General features: G+C 51.5%; 1 protein-coding gene across 1 annotated transcript in view; it reads left to right on the top strand.

Annotated features, from left to right (window-relative positions):
• The window catches only part of ALK (ALK receptor tyrosine kinase), a 750,864-nt gene that overhangs the window by 657,567 nt on the left and 73,188 nt on the right, over positions 1-20,109 (top strand). Inside the window, exon 13 of the mRNA XM_069768364.1 lies at positions 9,529-9,676. Coding sequence (XP_069624465.1) covers positions 9,529-9,676 — 148 coding nt within the window. The remainder of the gene's footprint in view (positions 1-9,528; positions 9,677-20,109) is intronic.

The following is a 20,109-nucleotide window of genomic DNA, read 5'->3' as shown; positions in this document are numbered from 1 at the left end:
GAGTGTGGAGAATAAGGTGCAGGAGTGTGGAGAATAAGGGTCAGGAGTGTGGGGAATAAGGGGCAGGAGTGTGGAGAATAAGGGGCAGTAGTGTGGGGAATAAGGGGCAGAAGTGTGGAGAATAAGGGTCAAAAGTGTGGGGAATAAGGGGCAGGAGAGTGGAGGATAAGGGGCAGGAGTGTGGAGGATAAGGGGCAGGAGTGTGGAGGATAAGGGGCAGGAGTGTGGAGGATAAGGGGCAGGAGTGTGGAGAATAAGGGGCAGGAGTGTGGAAAATAAGTGGCAGGAGTGTGGAGAATAAGGGGCAGGAGTGTGGAGAATAAGGGGCAGGAGTGTGGAGAATAAGGGGCAGGAGTGTGGAGAATAAGGGGCAGGAGTGTGGGGAATAAGGGGCAGAAGTGTGGAGAATAAGTGGCAGTAGTGTGGGGAATAAGGGGCAGAAGTGTGGAGAATAAGGGTCAGGAGTGTGGGGAATAAGGGGCAGGAGTGTGGAGAATAAGGGGCAGGAGTGTGGAGGATAAGGGGCAGGAGTGTGGAGGATAAGGGGCAGGAGTGTGGAGGATAAGGGGCAGGAGTGTGGAGGATAAGGGGCAGGAGTGTGGAGAATAAGGGGCAGGAGTGTGGAGAATAAGGGGCAGGAGTGTGGAGAATAAGGGGCAGAGTGTGGAGAATAAGGGGCAGGAGTGTGGAGAATTAGGGGCAGGAGTGTGGAGAATAAGGGGCCGGAGTATGGAGAATAAGGGGCCGGAGTGTGGGGAATAAGGGGCAGAATTGTGGAGAATAAGGGGCCGGAGTGTGGTGAATAAGGGGCCGGAGTGTGGGGAATAAGGGGCAGGAGTGTGGAGAATAAGGGGCAGGAGTGTGGAGAATAAGGGGCAGGAGTGTGGAGAATAAGGGGCAGGAGTGTGGAGAATAAGGGGCAGGAGTGTGGAGAATAAGGGGCAGGAGTGTGGAGAATAAGGGGCCGAAGTATGGAGAATAAGGGGCCGGAGTGTGGGGAATAAGGGGCAGAATTGTGGAGAATAAGGGGCCGGAGTGTGGAGAATAAGGGGCCGGAGTGTGGGGAATAAGGGGCAGGAGTGTGGAGAATAAAGGGCAGGAGTGTGGAGAATAAGGTGCAGGAGTGTGGGGAATAAGGGGCAGGAGTGTGGGGAATAAGGGGCAGAAGTGTGGGGAATAATGGGCAGGAGTGTGGAGAATAAGGGGCAGGAGTGTGGGGAATAAGGGGCAGGAGTGTGGGGAATAAGAGGCAGGATTGTGGAGGATAAGAGGCAGGAGTGTGGGGAATAAGGTGCAGGAGTGTGGGGAATAAGGTGCAGGAGTGTGGGGAATAAGGTGCAGGAGTGTGGGGAATAAAGGGCTTGAGTGTGGGGAATAAGGGGCAGGAGTGTGGAGAATAAAGTGCAGGAGTGTGGAGAATAAGGGGCAGGAGTGTGGAGAATAAGGGGCAGGAGTGTGCAGAATAAGGGGCAGGAGTGTAGAGAATAAGGGGCAGGAGTGTGGAGAATAAGGGGCAGGAGTGTGGAGAATAAGGGGCAGGAGTGTGGAGAATAAGGGGCAGGAGTGTGGGGAATAAGGGGCAGGAGTGTGGGGAATAAGGGGCAGGAGTGTGGGGAATAAGGTGCAGGAGTGTGGGGAATAAGGTGCAGGAGTGTGGGGAATAAGGTGCAGGAGTGTGGGGAATAAGGTGCAGGAGTGTGGGGAATAAGGTGCAGGAGTGTGGGGAATAAGGGGCAGGAGTGTGGGGAATAAGGTGCAGGAGTGTGGGGAATAAGGTGCAGGAGTGTGGGGAATAAGGTGCAGGAGTGTGGGGAATAAGGTGCAGGAGTGTGGGGAATAAGGGGCAGGTAAGGGGCAGGAGTGTGGGGAATAAGGGACAGGAGTGTGGAGAATAAGGGGCAGGAGTGTGGAGAATAAGGTGCAGGAGTGTGGAGAATAAGGGTCAGGAGTGTGGGGAATAAGGGGCAGGAGTGTGGAGAATAAGGGGCAGTAGTGTGGGGAATAAGGGGCAGAAGTGTGGAGAATAAGGGTCAAAAGTGTGGGGAATAAGGGGCAGGAGAGTGGAGGATAAGGGGCAGGAGTGTGGAGGATAAGGGGCAGGAGTGTGGAGGATAAGGGGCAGGAGTGTGGAGGATAAGGGGCAGGAGTGTGGAGAATAAGGGGCAGGAGTGTGGAGAATAAGTGGCAGGAGTGTGGAGAATAAGGGGCAGGAGTGTGGAGAATAAGGGGCAGGAGTGTGGAGAATAAGGGGCAGGAGTGTGGAGAATAAGGGGCAGGAGTGTGGAGAATAAGGGGCAGGAGTGTGGGGAATAAGGGGCAGAAGTGTGGAGAATAAGTGGCAGTAGTGTGGGGAATAAGGGGCAGAAGTGTGGAGAATAAGGGTCAGGAGTGTGGGGAATAAGGGGCAGGAGTGTGGAGAATAAGGGGCAGGAGTGTGGAGGATAAGGGGCAGGAGTGTGGAGGATAAGGGGCAGGAGTGTGGAGGATAAGGGGCAGGAGTGTGGAGGATAAGGGGCAGGAGTGTGGAGAATAAGGGGCAGGAGTGTGGAGAATAAGGGGCAGGAGTGTGGAGAATAAGGGGCAGAGTGTGGAGAATAAGGGGCAGGAGTGTGGAGAATTAGGGGCAGGAGTGTGGAGAATAAGGGGCCGGAGTATGGAGAATAAGGGGCCGGAGTGTGGGGAATAAGGGGCAGAATTGTGGAGAATAAGGGGCCGGAGTGTGGTGAATAAGGGGCCGGAGTGTGGGGAATAAGGGGCAGGAGTGTGGAGAATAAGGGGCAGGAGTGTGGAGAATAAGGGGCAGGAGTGTGGAGAATAAGGGGCAGGAGTGTGGAGAATAAGGGGCAGGAGTGTGGAGAATAAGGGGCAGGAGTGTGGAGAATAAGGGGCCGGAGTATGGAGAATAAGGGGCCGGAGTGTGGGGAATAAGGGGCAGAATTGTGGAGAATAAGGGGCCGGAGTGTGGAGAATAAGGGGCCGGAGTGTGGGGAATAAGGGGCAGGAGTGTGGAGAATAAAGGGCAGGAGTGTGGAGAATAAGGTGCAGGAGTGTGGGGAATAAGGGGCAGGAGTGTGGGGAATAAGGGGCAGAAGTGTGGGGAATAATGGGCAGGAGTGTGGAGAATAAGGGGCAGGAGTGTGGGGAATAAGGGGCAGGAGTGTGGGGAATAAGAGGCAGGATTGTGGAGGATAAGAGGCAGGAGTGTGGGGAATAAGGTGCAGGAGTGTGGGGAATAAGGTGCATGAGTGTGGGGAATAAGGTGCAGGAGTGTGGGGAATAAAGGGCTTGAGTGTGGGGAATAAGGGGCAGGAGTGTGGAGAATAAAGTGCAGGAGTGTGGAGAATAAGGGGCAGGAGTGTGGAGAATAAGGGGCAGGAGTGTGCAGAATAAGGGGCAGGAGTGTAGAGAATAAGGGGCAGGAGTGTGGAGAATAAGGGGCAGGAGTGTGGAGAATAAGGGGCAGGAGTGTGGAGAATAAGGGGCAGGAGTGTGGGGAATAAGGGGCAGGAGTGTGGGGAATAAGGGGCAGGAGTGTGGGGAATAAGGTGCAGGAGTGTGGGGAATAAGGTGCAGGAGTGTGGGGAATAAGGTGCAGGAGTGTGGGGAATAAGGTGCAGGAGTGTGGGGAATAAGGTGCAGGAGTGTGGGGAATAAGGGGCAGGTAAGGGGCAGGAGTGTGGGGAATAAGGGACAGAAGTGTGGAGAATAAGGGGCAGGAGTGTGGAGAATAAGGTGCAGGAGTGTGGAGAATAAGGGGCAGAAGTGTGCAGAATAAGGGGCAGGAGTGTAGAGAATAAGGGGCAGGAGTGTAGAGAATAAGGGGCAGGAGTGTAGAGAATAAGGGGCAGGAGTGTGGAGAATAAGGGGCAGGAGTGTGGAGAATAAGGGGCAGGAGTGTGGAGAATAAGGGGCAGGAGTGTGGAGATTAAGGGGCAGGAGTGTGGGGAATAAGGGGCAGGAGTGTGGAGAATAAGGGGCAGGAGTGTGGAGAATAAGGGGCAGGAGTGTGGGGAATAAGGTGCAGGAGTGTGGGGAATAAGGTGCAGGAGTGTGGGGAATAAGGTGCAGGAGTGTGGGGAATAAGGTGCAGGAGTGTGGGGAATAAGGGGCAGGTAAGGGGCAGAAGTGTGGGGAATAAGGGACAGGAGTGTGGAGAATAAGGGGCAGGAGTGTGGAGAATAAGGGGCAGGAGTGTGGAGAATAAGGGGCAGGAGTGTGGGGAATAAGGGGCAGGAGTGTGGAGAATAAGGGGCAGGAGTGTGGAATAAGGGGCAGGAGTGTGGGGAATAAGGTGCAGGAGTGTGGGGAATAAGGTGCAGGAGTGTGGGGAATAAGGTGCAGGAGTGTGGGGAATAAGGTGCAGGAGTGTGGGGCATAAGGGGCAGGTAAGGGGCAGGAGTGTGGGGAATAAGGGACAGGAGTGTGGAGAAAAAGGGGCAGGAGTGTGGAGAATAAGGTGCAGGAGTGTGGAGAATAAGGGGCAGGAGTGTGGGGAATAAGGGGCAGCAGTGTGGAGAATAAGGGGCAGCAGTGTGGGGAATAAGGGGCAGAAGTGTGGAGAATAAGGGTCAGGAGTGTGGGGAATAAGGGTCAGGAGTGTGGGGAATAAGGGGCAGGAGTGTGGGGAATAAGGGGCAGGAGTGTGGGGAATAAGGGGCAGGAGTGTGGGGAATAAGGGGCAGGAGTGTGGGGAATAAGGGGCAGGAGTGTGGAAAATAAAAGGCAGGAGTGTGGGGAATAAGGGGCAGGAGTGTGGAGAATAAGGGGCAAGAGTGTGGAGGATAAGGGGAAGGAGTGTGGGGAATAAGGGGCAGGAGTGTGGGGACTAAGGGGCAGAAGTGTGGAGAATAAGGGTCAGGAGTGTGGGGAATAAGGGGCAGGAGTGTGGAGAATAAGGGGTAGGAGTGTGCAGAATAAGGGGCAAGAGTGTGGAGGATAAGGGGAAGGAGTGTGGGGAATAAGGGGCAGGAGTGTGGAGAATAAGGGGCAGGAGTGTGAAGAATAAGGGGCAGGAGTGTGGGGAATAAGGTGCAGGAGTGTGGAGAATAAGGGGCAGGAGTGTGGAGAATAAAGTGCAGGAGTGTGGAGAATAAGGGGCAGGAGTGTGGAGAATAAGGGGCAGTAGTGTGGGGAATAAGGGGCAGAAGTGTGCATAATATGGGGCAGGAGTGTAGAGAATAAGGGGCAGGAGTGTAGAGAATAAGGGGCAGGAGTGTGGAGAATAAGGGGCAGGAGTGTGGAGAATAAGGGGCAGGAGTGTGGAGAATAAAGGGCAGGAGTGTGGAGAATAAAGGGCAGGAGTGTGGGGAATAAGGGGCAGGAGTGTGGAGAATAAGGGGCAGGAGTGTGGAATAAGGGGCAGGAGTGTGGGGAATAAGGTGCAGGAGTGTGGGGAATAAGGTGCAGGAGTGTGGGGAATAAGGTGCAGGAGTGTGGGGAATAAGGTGCAGGAGTGTGGGGAATAAGGGGCAGGAGTGAGGAGAATAAGGGGCAGGAGTGTGGAGAATAAGGGGCCGGAGTATGGAGAATAAGGGGTCGGAGTGTGGGGAATAAGGGGCAGAATTGTGGAGAATAAGGGGCTGGAGTGTGGAGAATAAGGGGCCGGAGTGTGGGGAATAAGGGGCAGGAGTGTGGAGAATAAAGGGCAGGAGTGTGGAGAATAAGGTGCAGGAGTGTGGGGAATAAGGGGCAGGAGTGTGGGGAATAAGGGGCAGAAGTGTGGGGAATAATGGGCAGGAGTGTGGAGAATAAGGGGCAGGAGTGTGGGGAATAAGGGGCAGGAGTGTGGGGAATAAGAGGCAGGATTGTGGAGGATAAGAGGCAGGAGTGTGGGGAATAAGGTGCAGGAGTGTGGGGAATAAGGTGCAGGAGTGTGGGGAATAAGGTGCAGGAGTGTGGGGAATAAAGGGCTTGAGTGTGGGGAATAAGGGGCAGGAGTGTGGAGAATAAAGTGCAGGAGTGTGGAGAATAAGGGGCAGGAGTGTGGAGAATAAGGGGCAGGAGTGTGCAGAATAAGGGGCAGGAGTGTAGAGAATAAGGGGCAGGAGTGTGGAGAATAAGGGGCAGGAGTGTGGAGAATAAGGGGCAGGAGTGTGGAGAATAAGGGGCAGGAGTGTGGGGAATAAGGGGCAGGAGTGTGGGGAATAAGGGGCAGGAGTGTGGGGAATAAGGTGCAGGAGTGTGGGGAATAAGGTGCAGGAGTGTGGGGAATAAGGTGCAGGAGTGTGGGGAATAAGGTGCAGGAGTGTGGGGAATAAGGTGCAGGAGTGTGGGGAATAAGGGGCAGGAGTGAGGAGAATAAGGGGCAGGAGTGTGGAGAATAAGGGGCCGGAGTATGGAGAATAAGGGGCCGGAGTGTGGGGAATAAGGGGCAGAATTGTGGAGAATAAGGGGCTGGAGTGTGGAGAATAAGGGGCCGGAGTGTGGGGAATAAGGGGCAGGAGTGTGGAGAATAAAGGGCAGGAGTGTGGAGAATAAGGTGCAGGAGTGTGGGGAATAAGGGGCAGGAGTGTGGGGAATAAGGGGCAGAAGTGTGGGGAATAATGGGCAGGAGTGTGGAGAATAAGGGGCAGGAGTGTGGGGAATAAGGGGCAGGAGTGTGGGGAATAAGAGGCAGGATTGTGGAGGATAAGAGGCAGGAGTGTGGGGAATAAGGTGCAGGAGTGTGGGGAATAAGGTGCAGGAGTGTGGGGAATAAGGTGCAGGAGTGTGGGGAATAAAGGGCTTGAGTGTGGGGAATAAGGGGCAGGAGTGTGGAGAATAAAGTGCAGGAGTGTGGAGAATAAGGGGCAGGAGTGTGGAGAATAAGGGGCAGGAGTGTGCAGAATAAGGGGCAGGAGTGTAGAGAATAAGGGGCAGGAGTGTGGAGAATAAGGGGCAGGAGTGTGGAGAATAAGGGGCAGGAGTGTGGAGAATAAGGGGCAGGAGTGTGGGGAATAAGGGGCAGGAGTGTGGGGAATAAGGGGCAGGAGTGTGGGGAATAAGGTGCAGGAGTGTGGGGAATAAGGTGCAGGAGTGTGGGGAATAAGGTGCAGGAGTGTGGGGAATAAGGTGCAGGAGTGTGGGGAATAAGGGGCAGGTAAGGGGCAGGAGTGTGGGGAATAAGGGACAGAAGTGTGGAGAATAAGGGGCAGGAGTGTGGAGAATAAGGTGCAGGAGTGTGGAGAATAAGGGGCAGAAGTGTGCAGAATAAGGGGCAGGAGTGTAGAGAATAAGGGGCAGGAGTGTAGAGAATAAGGGGCAGGAGTGTAGAGAATAAGGGGCAGGAGTGTGGAGAATAAGGGGCAGGAGTGTGGAGAATAAGGGGCAGGAGTGTGGAGAATAAGGGGCAGGAGTGTGGAGATTAAGGGGCAGGAGTGTGGGGAATAAGGGGCAGGAGTGTGGAGAATAAGGGGCAGGAGTGTGGAGAATAAGGGGCAGGAGTGTGGGGAATAAGGTGCAGGAGTGTGGGGAATAAGGTGCAGGAGTGTGGGGAATAAGGTGCAGGAGTGTGGGGAATAAGGTGCAGGAGTGTGGGGAATAAGGGGCAGGTAAGGGGCAGAAGTGTGGGGAATAAGGGACAGGAGTGTGGAGAATAAGGGGCAGGAGTGTGGAGAATAAGGGGCAGGAGTGTGGAGAATAAGGGGCAGGAGTGTGGGGAATAAGGGGCAGGAGTGTGGAGAATAAGGGGCAGGAGTGTGGAATAAGGGGCAGGAGTGTGGGGAATAAGGTGCAGGAGTGTGGGGAATAAGGTGCAGGAGTGTGGGGAATAAGGTGCAGGAGTGTGGGGAATAAGGTGCAGGAGTGTGGGGCATAAGGGGCAGGTAAGGGGCAGGAGTGTGGGGAATAAGGGACAGGAGTGTGGAGAAAAAGGGGCAGGAGTGTGGAGAATAAGGTGCAGGAGTGTGGAGAATAAGGGGCAGGAGTGTGGGGAATAAGGGGCAGCAGTGTGGAGAATAAGGGGCAGCAGTGTGGGGAATAAGGGGCAGAAGTGTGGAGAATAAGGGTCAGGAGTGTGGGGAATAAGGGGCAGGAGTGTGGGGAATAAGGGGCAGGAGTGTGGGGAATAAGGGGCAGGAGTGTGGGGAATAAGGGGCAGGAGTGTGGGGAATAAGGGGCAGGAGTGTGGGGAATAAGGGGCAGGAGTGTGGAAAATAAAAGGCAGGAGTGTGGGGAATAAGGGGCAGGAGTGTGGAGAATAAGGGGCAAGAGTGTGGAGGATAAGGGGAAGGAGTGTGGGGAATAAGGGGCAGGAGTGTGGGGACTAAGGGGCAGAAGTGTGGAGAATAAGGGTCAGGAGTGTGGGGAATAAGGGGCAGGAGTGTGGAGAATAAGGGGTAGGAGTGTGCAGAATAAGGGGCAAGAGTGTGGAGGATAAGGGGAAGGAGTGTGGGGAATAAGGGGCAGGAGTGTGGAGAATAAGGGGCAGGAGTGTGAAGAATAAGGGGCAGGAGTGTGGGGAATAAGGTGCAGGAGTGTGGAGAATAAGGGGCAGGAGTGTGGAGAATAAAGTGCAGGAGTGTGGAGAATAAGGGGCAGGAGTGTGGAGAATAAGGGGCAGTAGTGTGGGGAATAAGGGGCAGAAGTGTGCATAATATGGGGCAGGAGTGTAGAGAATAAGGGGCAGGAGTGTAGAGAATAAGGGGCAGGAGTGTGGAGAATAAGGGGCAGGAGTGTGGAGAATAAGGGGCAGGAGTGTGGAGAATAAAGGGCAGGAGTGTGGAGAATAAAGGGCAGGAGTGTGGGGAATAAGGGGCAGGAGTGTGGAGAATAAGGGGCAGGAGTGTGGAATAAGGGGCAGGAGTGTGGGGAATAAGGTGCAGGAGTGTGGGGAATAAGGTGCAGGAGTGTGGGGAATAAGGTGCAGGAGTGTGGGGAATAAGGTGCAGGAGTGTGGGGAATAAGGGGCAGGTAAGGGGCAGGAGTGTGGGGAATAAGGGACAGGAGTGTGGAGAATAAGGGGCAGGAGTGTGGAGAATAAGGTGCAGGAGTGTGGAGAATAAGGGGCAGGAGTGTGGGGAATAAGGGGCAGCAGTGTGGAGAATAAGGGGCAGCAGTGTGGGGAATAAGGGGCAGAAGTGTGGAGAATAAGGGTCAGGAGTGTGGGGAATAAGGGGCAGGAGTGTGGGGAATAAGGGGCAGGAGTGTGGAGAATAAGGGGCAGGAGTGTGGAGAATAAGGGGCAGGAGTGTGGAGAATAAGGGGCAGGAGTGTGGAGAATAAGGGGCAGGAGTGTGGAGAATAAGGGGCAGGAGTGTGGAGAATAAGGGGCAACGCTGTGAATATTGATGGTTTATAGAAACTTCATGGATTTGTCAATAAAAGTGTAAAATGTCTGTAATGTTTATAATTGTCCATCAGTGCCCAGAGAAACATCCGACGAAAAGAGCGAAAAACTCTGAAGAGGCAAATTGTGAAAAACAAAATGTATCAGTCTCAGAAGTTTTCTAATTCTAATTGACATCTTTTTTGTGTCCTGTAGGTGACGACACGGTAATTAGGAGTTTTATATTTTATTGCGCTCAGTTCTTATTTTTTCTCTTTTTTTAGGATATCGGGTTATGGGGCCGCTGGTGGGATCGGAGTGAAAACCCCCTCAAGGGCTCATGGGACAGCGCTGGTCGGGGTGTTCGAACTGCAGAAGGACGAAATCTTGTACATTCTGGTGGGTCAGCAAGGTGAAGACGCCTGTCCGAGAGTAAGTGATTATAGGTGTATAATGCACAGGACATGTGGAATATCATATTATCCTGTGCCCCGAGTGTCAGTGTCATTATCCTGTACCCCGAGTGTCAGTGTCATTATCCTGCACCCCGAGTGTCAGTGTCATTAGCCTGTACCCCGAGTGTCAGTGCCATTATCCTGTACCCCCAGTGTCAGCGTCATTATCCTGCACCCCGAGTGTCAGTGTCATTATCCTGTACCCCGAGTGTCAGTGTCATTATCCTGTACCCCGAGTGTCAGTGTCATTATCCTGCACCCCGAGTGTCAGTGTCATTAGCCTGTACCCCGAGTGTCAGTGTCATTATCCTGTACCCCGAGTGTCAGCGTCATTATCCTGTACCCCGAGTGTCAGCGTCATTATCCTGTACCCCGAGTGTCAGCGTCATTATCCTGTACCCCGAGTGTCAGTGTCATTATCCTGTACCCCCAGTGTCAGTGTCATTATCCTGTACCCCGAGTGTCAGTGTCATTATCCTGTACCCCTAGTATCAGTGTCATTATCCTGTACCCCGAGTGTCAGTGTCATTATCCTGTACCCCCAGTGTCAGTGTCATTATCCTGCACCCCGAGTGTCAGTGTCATTATCCTGCACCCCGAGTGTCAGTGTCATTATCCTGTGCCCCGAGTGTCAGTGTCATTATCCTGTACCCCGAGTGTCATTATCCTGTACTCCGAGTGTCAGTGTCATTATCCTGTACCTCGAGTGTCAGTATCATTATCCTGCACCCCGAGTGTCATTATCCTGTACCCCGAGTGTCAGTGTCATTATCCTGTACCCCGAGTGTCAGTATCATTATCCTGTTCCACGAGTGTCAGCATCATTATCCTGTATCCCAGTGTCAGCGTCATTATCCTGTACCCCGAGTGTCAGCGTCATTATCCTGTACCCCGAGTGTCAGTGTCATTATCCTGCACCCCGAGTGTCAGTGTCATTATCCTGTGCCCCGAGTGTCAGTGTCATTATCCTGTACCCCGAGTGTCAGCGTCATTATCCTGTACCCCGAGTGTCATTATCCTGTACTCCGAGTGTCAGTGTCATTATCCTGTACCTCGAGTGTCATTATCATTATCCTGCACCCCGAGTGTCATTATCCTGTACCCCGAGTGTCAGTGTCATTATCCTGTACCCCGAGTGTCAGTATCATTATCCTTTTCCACGAGTGTCAGCGTCATTATCCTGTATCCCAGTGTCAGTGTCATTATCCTGTACCCCGAGTGTCAGTGTCATTATCCTGTACCCCGAGTGTCAGTGTCATTATCCTGTACCCCGAGTGTCAGTGTCATTATCCTGTACCCCGAGTGTCAGTGTCATTATCCTGTACCCCGAGTGTCAGTATCATTATCTTGCACCCCGAGTGTCAGTGTCATTATCCTGTACCCCGAGTGTCAGTATCATTATCCTGTACCCCGAGTGTCAGTATCATTATCCTGTACCCCCAGTGTCAGTGTCATTATCCTGTACCCCGAGTGTCAGTGTCATTATCCTGTACCCCGAGTGTCAGTGTCATTATCCTGTACCCCGAGTGTCAGTGTCATTATCCTGTACCCCCAGTGTCAGGGTCATTATCCTGTACCCCGAGTGTCAGTGTCATTATCCTGTACCCCAGTGTCAGTGTCATTATCCTGTACCCCGACTGTTATGATACGGTGGTCTAGGAGCAACATGGAATGAGCTCTGAAGGAAGTGGTAACTGTACTGACCGCAGTCCCTAAGCTCAACACAACACTAGAAGCAGCCGTGGGATGCTCCTAACTCTCCCTAGGCATCTCGTCACAGCCTAAGAGCTAACTACCCCTAAAGATAGAAACAGGAAAGCTATCTTGCCTCAGAGAAAATCCCCAAAGGATAGATTAGCCCCCCACAAATAATGACTGTGAGTGGAGAGGGAAAAGACATACACAGAATGAAACCAGGATGAGCACAGGAGGCCACGCAGAGTTTACAAAAAATCTCCACACCTGACTAAAGGTGTGGAGGGCAAATCTGCCTCCCAGAGCTTCCAGCAAGACAGAATTAATTCACACTGATAAGCTGGACAAACATAGAAGCACAGAATGGATAAGTCCACAATCTATGGACAGAAAAGGGCAAGCAAAAACTTAGCTTAGCTGAACTGGTCAGGATAACAGAGAACTCCAAAGAGATGTGAATCCAACCAGGAACCATTTACAAGTGGCACTGGCTGAAGATAGAGCCAGACTAAAATAGCCGAGCAGAAGAGACGATAAGTGGAGGCAGCTGATGACAGCTAACTGCAAGGGTCAGCCATACCACTAGAAACCACAAGAGGGAGCCCAAGAGCAGAACTCACAAAAGTGCCACTTACAACAACCGGAGGGAGCCCAAGAGCGGAATTCACAACACCCGACTGTCAGTGTCATTATCCTGTATCCCGAGTGTCATTATCCTGTACCCCCAGTGTCAGTATCATTATCCTGTACCCCCAGTGTCAGCGTCATTATCCTGTACCCCCAGTGTCAGAGTCATTATCCTGTACCCCCAGTGTCAGCGTCATTATCCTGTACCCCGAGTGTCAGTGTCATTATCCTGTGCCCCGAGTGTCAGTGTCATTATCCTGTACCCCGAGTGTCAGCGTCATTATCCTGTACCCCGAGTGTCATTATCCTGTACGCCGAGTGTCAGTATCATTATCCTGTACCCCGAGTGTCAGCGTCATTATCCTGTACCCCAGTGTCAGCGTCATTATCCTGTACCCCGAGTGTCAGCGTCATTATCCTGTACCCCGAGTGTCAGCGTCATTATCCTGTACCCCGAGTGTCAGCGTCATTATCCTGTATCCCAGTGTCAGTGTCATTATCCTGTACTCCGAGTGTCAGTGTCATTATCCTGTACCCCGAGTGTCAGTGTCATTATCCTGCACCCCGAGTGTCAGTGTCATTATCCTGTACCCCGAGTGTCAGTGTCATTATCCTGTACCCCCAGTGTCAGTGTCATTATCCTGTACCCCCAGTGTCAGTATCATTACCCTGTACCCCAGTGTCAGGGTCATTATCCTGTACCCCGAATGTCAGTGTCATCCTGTACCCCAGTGTCAGTGTCATTATCCTGTACCCCGACTGTTATGATACGGTGGTCTAGGAGAAACATAAAAAGAGCTCTGAAGGAAGTGGTAACTGTACTGACCGCAGTCCCTAAGCTCAACACAACACTAGAAGCAGCCGTGGGATGCTCCTAACTCTCCCTAGGCATCTCGTCACAGCCTAAGAGCTAACTACCCCTAAAGATAGAAACAGGAAAGCTATCTTGCCTCAGAGAAAATCCCCAAAGGATAGATTAGCCCCCCACAAATAATGACTGTGAGTGGAGAGGGAAAAGACATACACAGAATGAAACCAGGATGAGCACAGGAGGCCAGTCTAACTAAATAGATAGGACAGGATGGAATACTGTGCGGTCAGTATAAAACACTACAAAAATCCACGCAGAGTTTACAAAAAATCTCCACACCTGACTAAAGGTGTGGAGGGCAAATCTGCCTCCCAGAGCTTCCAGCACGACAGAATTAATTCACACTGATAAGCTGGACAAACATAGAAGCACAGAATGGATAAGTCCACAATCTATGGACAGAAAAGGGCAAGCAAAAACTTAGCTTAGCTGAACTGGTCAGGATAACAGGGAACTCCGAAGAGATGTGAATCCAACCAGGAACCATTTACAAGTGACACTGGCTGAAGATAGAGCCAGACTAAAATAGCCGAGCAGAAGAGACGATAAGTGGAGGCAGCTGATGACAGCTAACTCCAAGGAGCAGCCATACCACTAGAAACCACAAGAGGGAGCCCAAGAGCAGAACTCACAAAAGTGCCACTTACAACCACCGGAGGGAGCCCAAGAGCGGAATTCACAACACCTGACTGTCAGTGTCATTATCCTGTATCCCGAGTGTCATTATCCTGTACCCCCAGTGTCAGTATCATTAACCTGTACCCTGAGTGTCAGTGTCATTATCCTGTACCCCGAGTGTCAGTGTCATTATCCTGTACCCCGAGTGTCAGTGTCATTATCCTGTACCCCGAGTGTCAGTGTCATTATCCTGTACCCCGAGTGTCAGTGTCATTATCCTGTACCCCAAGTGTCAGTGTCATTATCCTGTACCCCGAGTGTCAGTGTCATTATCCTGTACCCTGAGTGTCAGTGTCATTATCCTGTACCCCGAGTGTCAGTGTCATTATCCCGTACCTCGAGTGTCAGTGTCATTATCCTGTACCCCAGTGTCAGTGTCATTATCCTGTACCCCAGTGTCAGTGTCATTATTCTGTACCCCGAGTGTCAGTGTCATTATCCTGTACCCCCAGTGTCAGTGTCATTATTCTGTACCTCGAGTGTCAGTGTCATTATCCTGTACCCCGAGTGTCAGGGTCATCATCCTGTACCCCGAGTGTCAGTGTCATTATTCTGTACCCCGAGTGTCAGTGTCATTATTCTGTACCTCGAGTGTCAGTGTCATTATCCTGTACCCCGAGTGTCAGTGTCATTATCCTGTACCCCGAGTGTCAGTGTCATTATCCTGTACCCCGAGTGTCAGTGTCATTATTCTGTACCTCGAGTGTCAGTGTCATTATCCTGTACCCCGAGTGTCAGTGTCATTATCCTGTACCCCGAGTGTCAGTGTCATTATCCTGTACCCCGAGTGTCCGTGTCATTATCCTGTACCCCGAGTGTCAGTGTCATTATCCTGTACCCCGAGTGTCAGTGTCATTATCCCGTACCTCGAGTGTCAGTGTCATTATCCTGTACCCCGAGTGTCAGTGTCATCATCCTGTACCCCCAGTGTCAGTGTCATTATCCTGTACCCAGAGTGTCAGTGTCATTATCCTGTACCCCAAGTGTCAGTGTCATTATCCTGTACCCCGAGTGTCAGTGTCATTATCCTGTACCCCGAGTGTCAGTGTCATTATCCTGTACCCCCAGTGTCAGTGTCATTATCCTGTACCCCGAGTGTCAGTGTCATTATCCTGTACCCCGAGTGTCAGTGTCATTATCCTGTACCCCGAGTGTCAGTGTCATTATCCCGTACCTCGAGTGTCAGTGTCATTATCCTGTACCCCGAGTGTCAGTGTCATCATCCTGTACCCCCAGTGTCAGTGTCATTATCCTGTACCCAGAGTGTCAGTGTCATTATCCTGTACCCCAAGTGTCAGTGTCATTATCCTGTACCCCGAGTGTCAGTGTCATTATCCTGTACCCTGAGTGTCAGTGTCATTATCCTGTACCCCGAGTGTCAGTGTCATTATCCCGTACCTCGAGTGTCAGTGTCATTATCCTGTACCCCAGTGTCAGTGTCATTATCCTGTACCCCAGTGTCAGTGTCATTATTCTGTACCCCGAGTGTCAGTGTCATTATCCTGTACCCCCAGTGTCAGTGTCATTATTCTGTACCTCGAGTGTCAGTGTCATTATCCTGTACCCCGAGTGTCAGGGTCATCATCCTGTACCCCGAGTGTCAGTGTCATTATTCTGTACCCCGAGTGTCAGTGTCATTATTCTGTACCTCGAGTGTCAGTGTCATTATCCTGTACCCCGAGTGTCAGTGTCATTATCCTGTACCCCGAGTGTCAGTGTCATTATCCTGTACCCCGAGTGTCAGTGTCATTATTCTGTACCTCGAGTGTCAGTGTCATTATCCTGTACCCCGAGTGTCAGTGTCATTATCCTGTACCCCGAGTGTCAGTGTCATTATCCTGTACCCCGAGTGTCAGTGTCATTATCCTGTACCCCCAGTGTCAGTGTCATTATCCTGTACCCAGAGTGTCAGTGTCATTATCCTGTACCCCGAGTGTCAGTGTCATTATCCTGTACCCCGAGTGTCAGTGTCATTATCCTGTACCCCCAGTGTCAGTGTCATTATCCTGTACCCCGAGTGTCAGTGTCATTATCCTGTACCCCGAGTGTCAGTGTCATTATCCTGTACCCCGAGTGTCAGTGTCATTATCCTGTACCCCGAGTGTCAGCGTCATTATCCTGTACCCCGAGTGTCAGTGTCATTATCCTGTACCCCGAGTGTCAGTGTCATTATCCTGTACCCCGAGTGTCAGTGTCATTATCCTGTACCCCGAGTGTCAGTGTCATTATCCTGTACCCCGAGTGTCAGTATCATTATCCTGTACCCCGAGTGTCAGTGTCATTATCCTGTACCCCCAGTGCCAGTGTCATTATCCTGTACCCCGAGTGTCAGTGTCATTATCCTGTACCCCGAGTGTCAGTGTCATTATCCTGTACCCCCAGTGCCAGTGTCATTATCCTGTACCCCGAGTGTCAGTATCATTATCCTGTACCCCGAGTGTCAGCGTCATTATCCTGTACCCCGAGTGTCAGTGTCATTATCCTGTACCCCGAGTGTCAGTGTCATTATCCTGTACCCCGAGTGTCAGTATCATTATCCTGTACCCCGAGTGTCAGTGTCATTATCCTGTACCCCGAGTGTCAGTGTCATTATCCTGTACCCCCAGTGCCAGTGCCATTATCCTGTACCCCGAGTGTCAGTGCCATTATCCTGTACCCCGAGTGTCAGTATCATTATCCTGTACCCCGAGTGTCGGGGTCATTATCCTGTACCCCGAGTGTCAGTGCCATTATCCTGTACCCCCAGTGACAGTGTCATTATCCTGTACCTCGAGTGTCAGTGTCATTATCCTGTACCCCGAGTGTCAGTGTCATTATCCTGTACCCCCAGTGTCAGTGTCATTATCCTGTACCCCGAGTGTCAGTGTCATTATCCTGTACCCCGAGTGTCAGCGTCATTATCCTGTACCCCGAGTGTCAGCGTCATTATCCTCTACCCCGAGTGTCAGTGTCATTATCCTGTACCCCCAGTGTCAGTGTCATTATCCTGTACCCCAGTGTCAGTGACATTATCCTGTACCCCCAGTGTCAGTGACATTATCCTGTACCCCGAGTGTCAGTGTCATTATCCTGTACCCCCAGTGTCAGTGACATTATCCTGTACCCCGAGTGTCAGTGTCATTATCCTGTACCCCCAGTGTCAGTGTCATTATCCTGTACCCCGAGTGTCAGTGTCATTATCCTGTATCCCCAGTGTCAGTGTCATTATCCTGTACCCCGAGTGTCAGTGTCATTATCCTGTACCTCGAGTGTCAGTGTCATTATCCTGTACCCCGAGTGTCAGTGTCATTATCCTGTACCTCGAGTGTCAGTGTCATTATCCTGTATCCCCAGTGTCAGTGTCATTATCCTGTACCCCGAGTGTCAGTGTCATTATCCTGTACCTCGAGTGTCAGTGTCATTATCCTGTACCCCGAGTGTCAGTGTCATTATCCTGTACCTCGAGTGTCAGTGTCATTATCCTGTACCCCGAGTGTCAGTGTCATTATCCTGTACCCCCAGTGTCAGTGTCATTATCCTGTACCCCGAGTGTCAGTGTCATTATCCTGTACCCCCAGTGTCAGTGTCATTATCCTGTACCTCGAGTGTCAGTGTCATTATCCTGTACCCCGAGTGTCAGTGTCATTATCCTGTACCTCGAGTGTCAGTGTCATTATCCTGTACCCCGAGTGTCAGTGTCATTATCCTGTACCTCGAGTGTCAGTGTCATTATCCTGTACCCCGAGTGTCAGTGTCATTATCCTGTACCCCCAGTGTCAGTGTCATTATCCTGTACCCCGAGTGTCAGTGTCATTATCCTGTACCCCGAGTGTCAGTGTCATTATCCTGTACCCCGAGTGTCAGTGTCATTATCCTGTACCTCGAGTGTCAGTGTCATTATCCTGTACCCCGAGTGTCAGTGTCATTATCCTGTACCCCCAGTGTCAGTGTCATTATCCTGTACCCCGAGTGTCAGTGTCATTATCCTGTACCCCCAGTGTCAGTGTCATTATCCTGTACCCCGAGTGTCAGTGTCATTATCCTGTACCCCCAGTGTCAGTGTCATTATCCTGTACCCCGAGTGTCAGTGTCATTATCCTGTACCCCCAGTGTCAGTGTCATTATCCTGTACCCCGAGTGTCAGTGTCATTATCCTGTACCCCGAGTGTCAGTGTCATTATCCTGTACCCCAGTGTCAGTGTCATTATCCTGCACCCCGAGTGTCAGTGTCATTATCCTGTACCCGAGTGTCAGTGTCATTATCCTGTACCTCGAGTGTCAGTGTCATTATCCTGTACCCCCAGTGTCAGTGTCATTATCCTGTACCCCGAGTGTCAGTGTCATTATCCTGTACCTCGAGTGTCAGTGTCATTATCCTGTACCCCGAGTGTCAGTGTCATTATCCTGTACCCCGAGTGTCAGTATCATTATCCTGTACCCCCAGTGTCAGTGTCATTATCCTGTACCCCCAGTGTCAGTGTCATTATCCTGTACCCCGAGTGTCAGTGTCATTATCCTGTACCCCCAGTGTCAGTGTCATTATCCTGTACCTCGAGTGTCAGTGTCATTATCCTGTACCCCGAGTGTCAGTGTCATTATCCTGTACCTCGAGTGTCAGTGTCATTATCCTGTACCCCGAGTGTCAGTGTCATTATCCTGTACCTCGAGTGTCAGTGTCATTATCCTGTACCCCGAGTGTCAGTGTCATTATCCTGTACCCCCAGTGTCAGTGTCATTATCCTGTACCCCGAGTGTCAGTGTCATTATCCTGTACCCCGAGTGTCAGTGTCATTATCCTGTACCCCGAGTGTCAGTGTCATTATCCTGTACCTCGAGTGTCAGTGTCATTATCCTGTACCCCGAGTGTCAGTGTCATTATCCTGTACCCCCAGTGTCAGTGTCATTATCCTGTACCCCGAGTGTCAGTGTCATTATCCTGTGCCCCCAGTGACAGTGTCATTATCCTGTACCCCGAGTGTCAGTGTCATTATCCTGTACCCCCAGTGTCAGTGTCATTATCCTGTACCCCGAGTGTCAGTGTCATTATCCTGTACCCCCAGTGTCAGTGTCATTATCCTGTACCCCGAGTGTCAGTGTCATTATCCTGTACCCCGAGTGTCAGTGTCATTATCCTGTACCCCAGTGTCAGTGTCATTATCCTGCACCCCGAGTGTCAGTGTCATTATCCTGTACCCGAGTGTCAGTGTCATTATCCTGTACCTCGAGTGTCAGTGTCATTATCCTGTACCCCCAGTGTCAGTGTCATTATCCTGTACCCCGAGTGTCAGTGTCATTATCCTGTACCTCGAGTGTCAGTGTCATTATCCTGTACCCCGAGTGTCAGTGTCATTATCCTGTACCCCGAGTGTCAGTATCATTATCCTGTACCCCCAGTGTCAGTGTCATTATCCTGTACCCCCAGTGTCAGTGTCATTATCCTGTACCCCGAGTGTCAGTGTCATTATCCTGTACCCCCAGTGTCAGTGTCATTATCCTGTACCCCGAGTGTCAGTGTCATTATCCTGTACCCCCAGTGTCAGTGTCATTATCCTGTACCCCGAGTGTCAGTGTCATTATCCTGTACCCCCAGTGTCAGTGTCATTATCCTGTACCCCCAGTGTCAGTGTCATTATCCTGTACCCCGAGTGTCAGTGTCATTATCCTGTACCTCGAGTGTCAGTGTCATTATCCTGTGCCCCGAGTGTCAGTGTCATTATCCTGTACCCCGAGTGTCAGTGTCATTATCCTGTACCCCGAGTGTCAGTGTCATTATCCTGTACCCCGAGTGTCAGTATCATTATCCTGTACCCCCAGTGTCAGTGTCATTATCCTGTACCCCCAGTGTCAGTGTCATTATCCTGTACCCCGAGTGTCAGTGTCATTATCCTGTACCCCGAGTGTCAGTGTCATTATCCTGTACCCCAGTGTCAGTGTCATTATCCTGCACCCCGAGTGTCAGTGTCATTATCCTGTACCCGAGTGTCAGTGTCATTATCCTGTACCTCGAGTGTCAGTGTCATTATCCTGTACCCCAGTGTCAGTGTCATTATCCTGCACCCCGAGTGTCAGTGTCATTATCCTGTACCCCAGTGTCAGTGTCATTATCCTGTACCCCGAGTGTCAGTGTCATTATCCTGTACCTCGAGTGTCAGTGTCATTATCCTGTACCCCGAGTGTCAGTGTCATTATCCTGTACCCCGAGTGTCAGTATCATTATCCTGTACCCCCAGTGTCAGTGTCATTATCCTGTACCCCCAGTGTCAGTGTCATTATCCTGTACCCCGAGTGTCAGTGTCATTATCCTGTACCCCCAGTGTCAGTGTCATTATCCTGTACCCCGAGTGTCAGTGTCATTATCCTGTACCCCCAGTGTCAGTGTCATTATCCTGTACCCCGAGTGTCAGTGTCATTATCCTGTACCCCCAGTGTCAGTATCATTATCCTGTACCCCCAGTGTCAGTGTCATTATCCTGTACCCCGAGTGTCAGTGTCATTATCCTGTACCTCGAGTGTCAGTGTCATTATCCTGTGCCCCGAGTGTCAGTGTCATTATCCTGTAC

The sequence above is a fragment of the Ranitomeya imitator genome, chromosome 5 (genome assembly GCF_032444005.1).
Source record: "Ranitomeya imitator isolate aRanImi1 chromosome 5, aRanImi1.pri, whole genome shotgun sequence".
In the NCBI taxonomy this organism is placed as follows: domain Eukaryota; kingdom Metazoa; phylum Chordata; class Amphibia; order Anura; family Dendrobatidae; genus Ranitomeya; species Ranitomeya imitator.
Note: the sequence above shows the minus strand (reverse complement) of the source record. Positions and strands in the feature narration are given on the sequence as shown.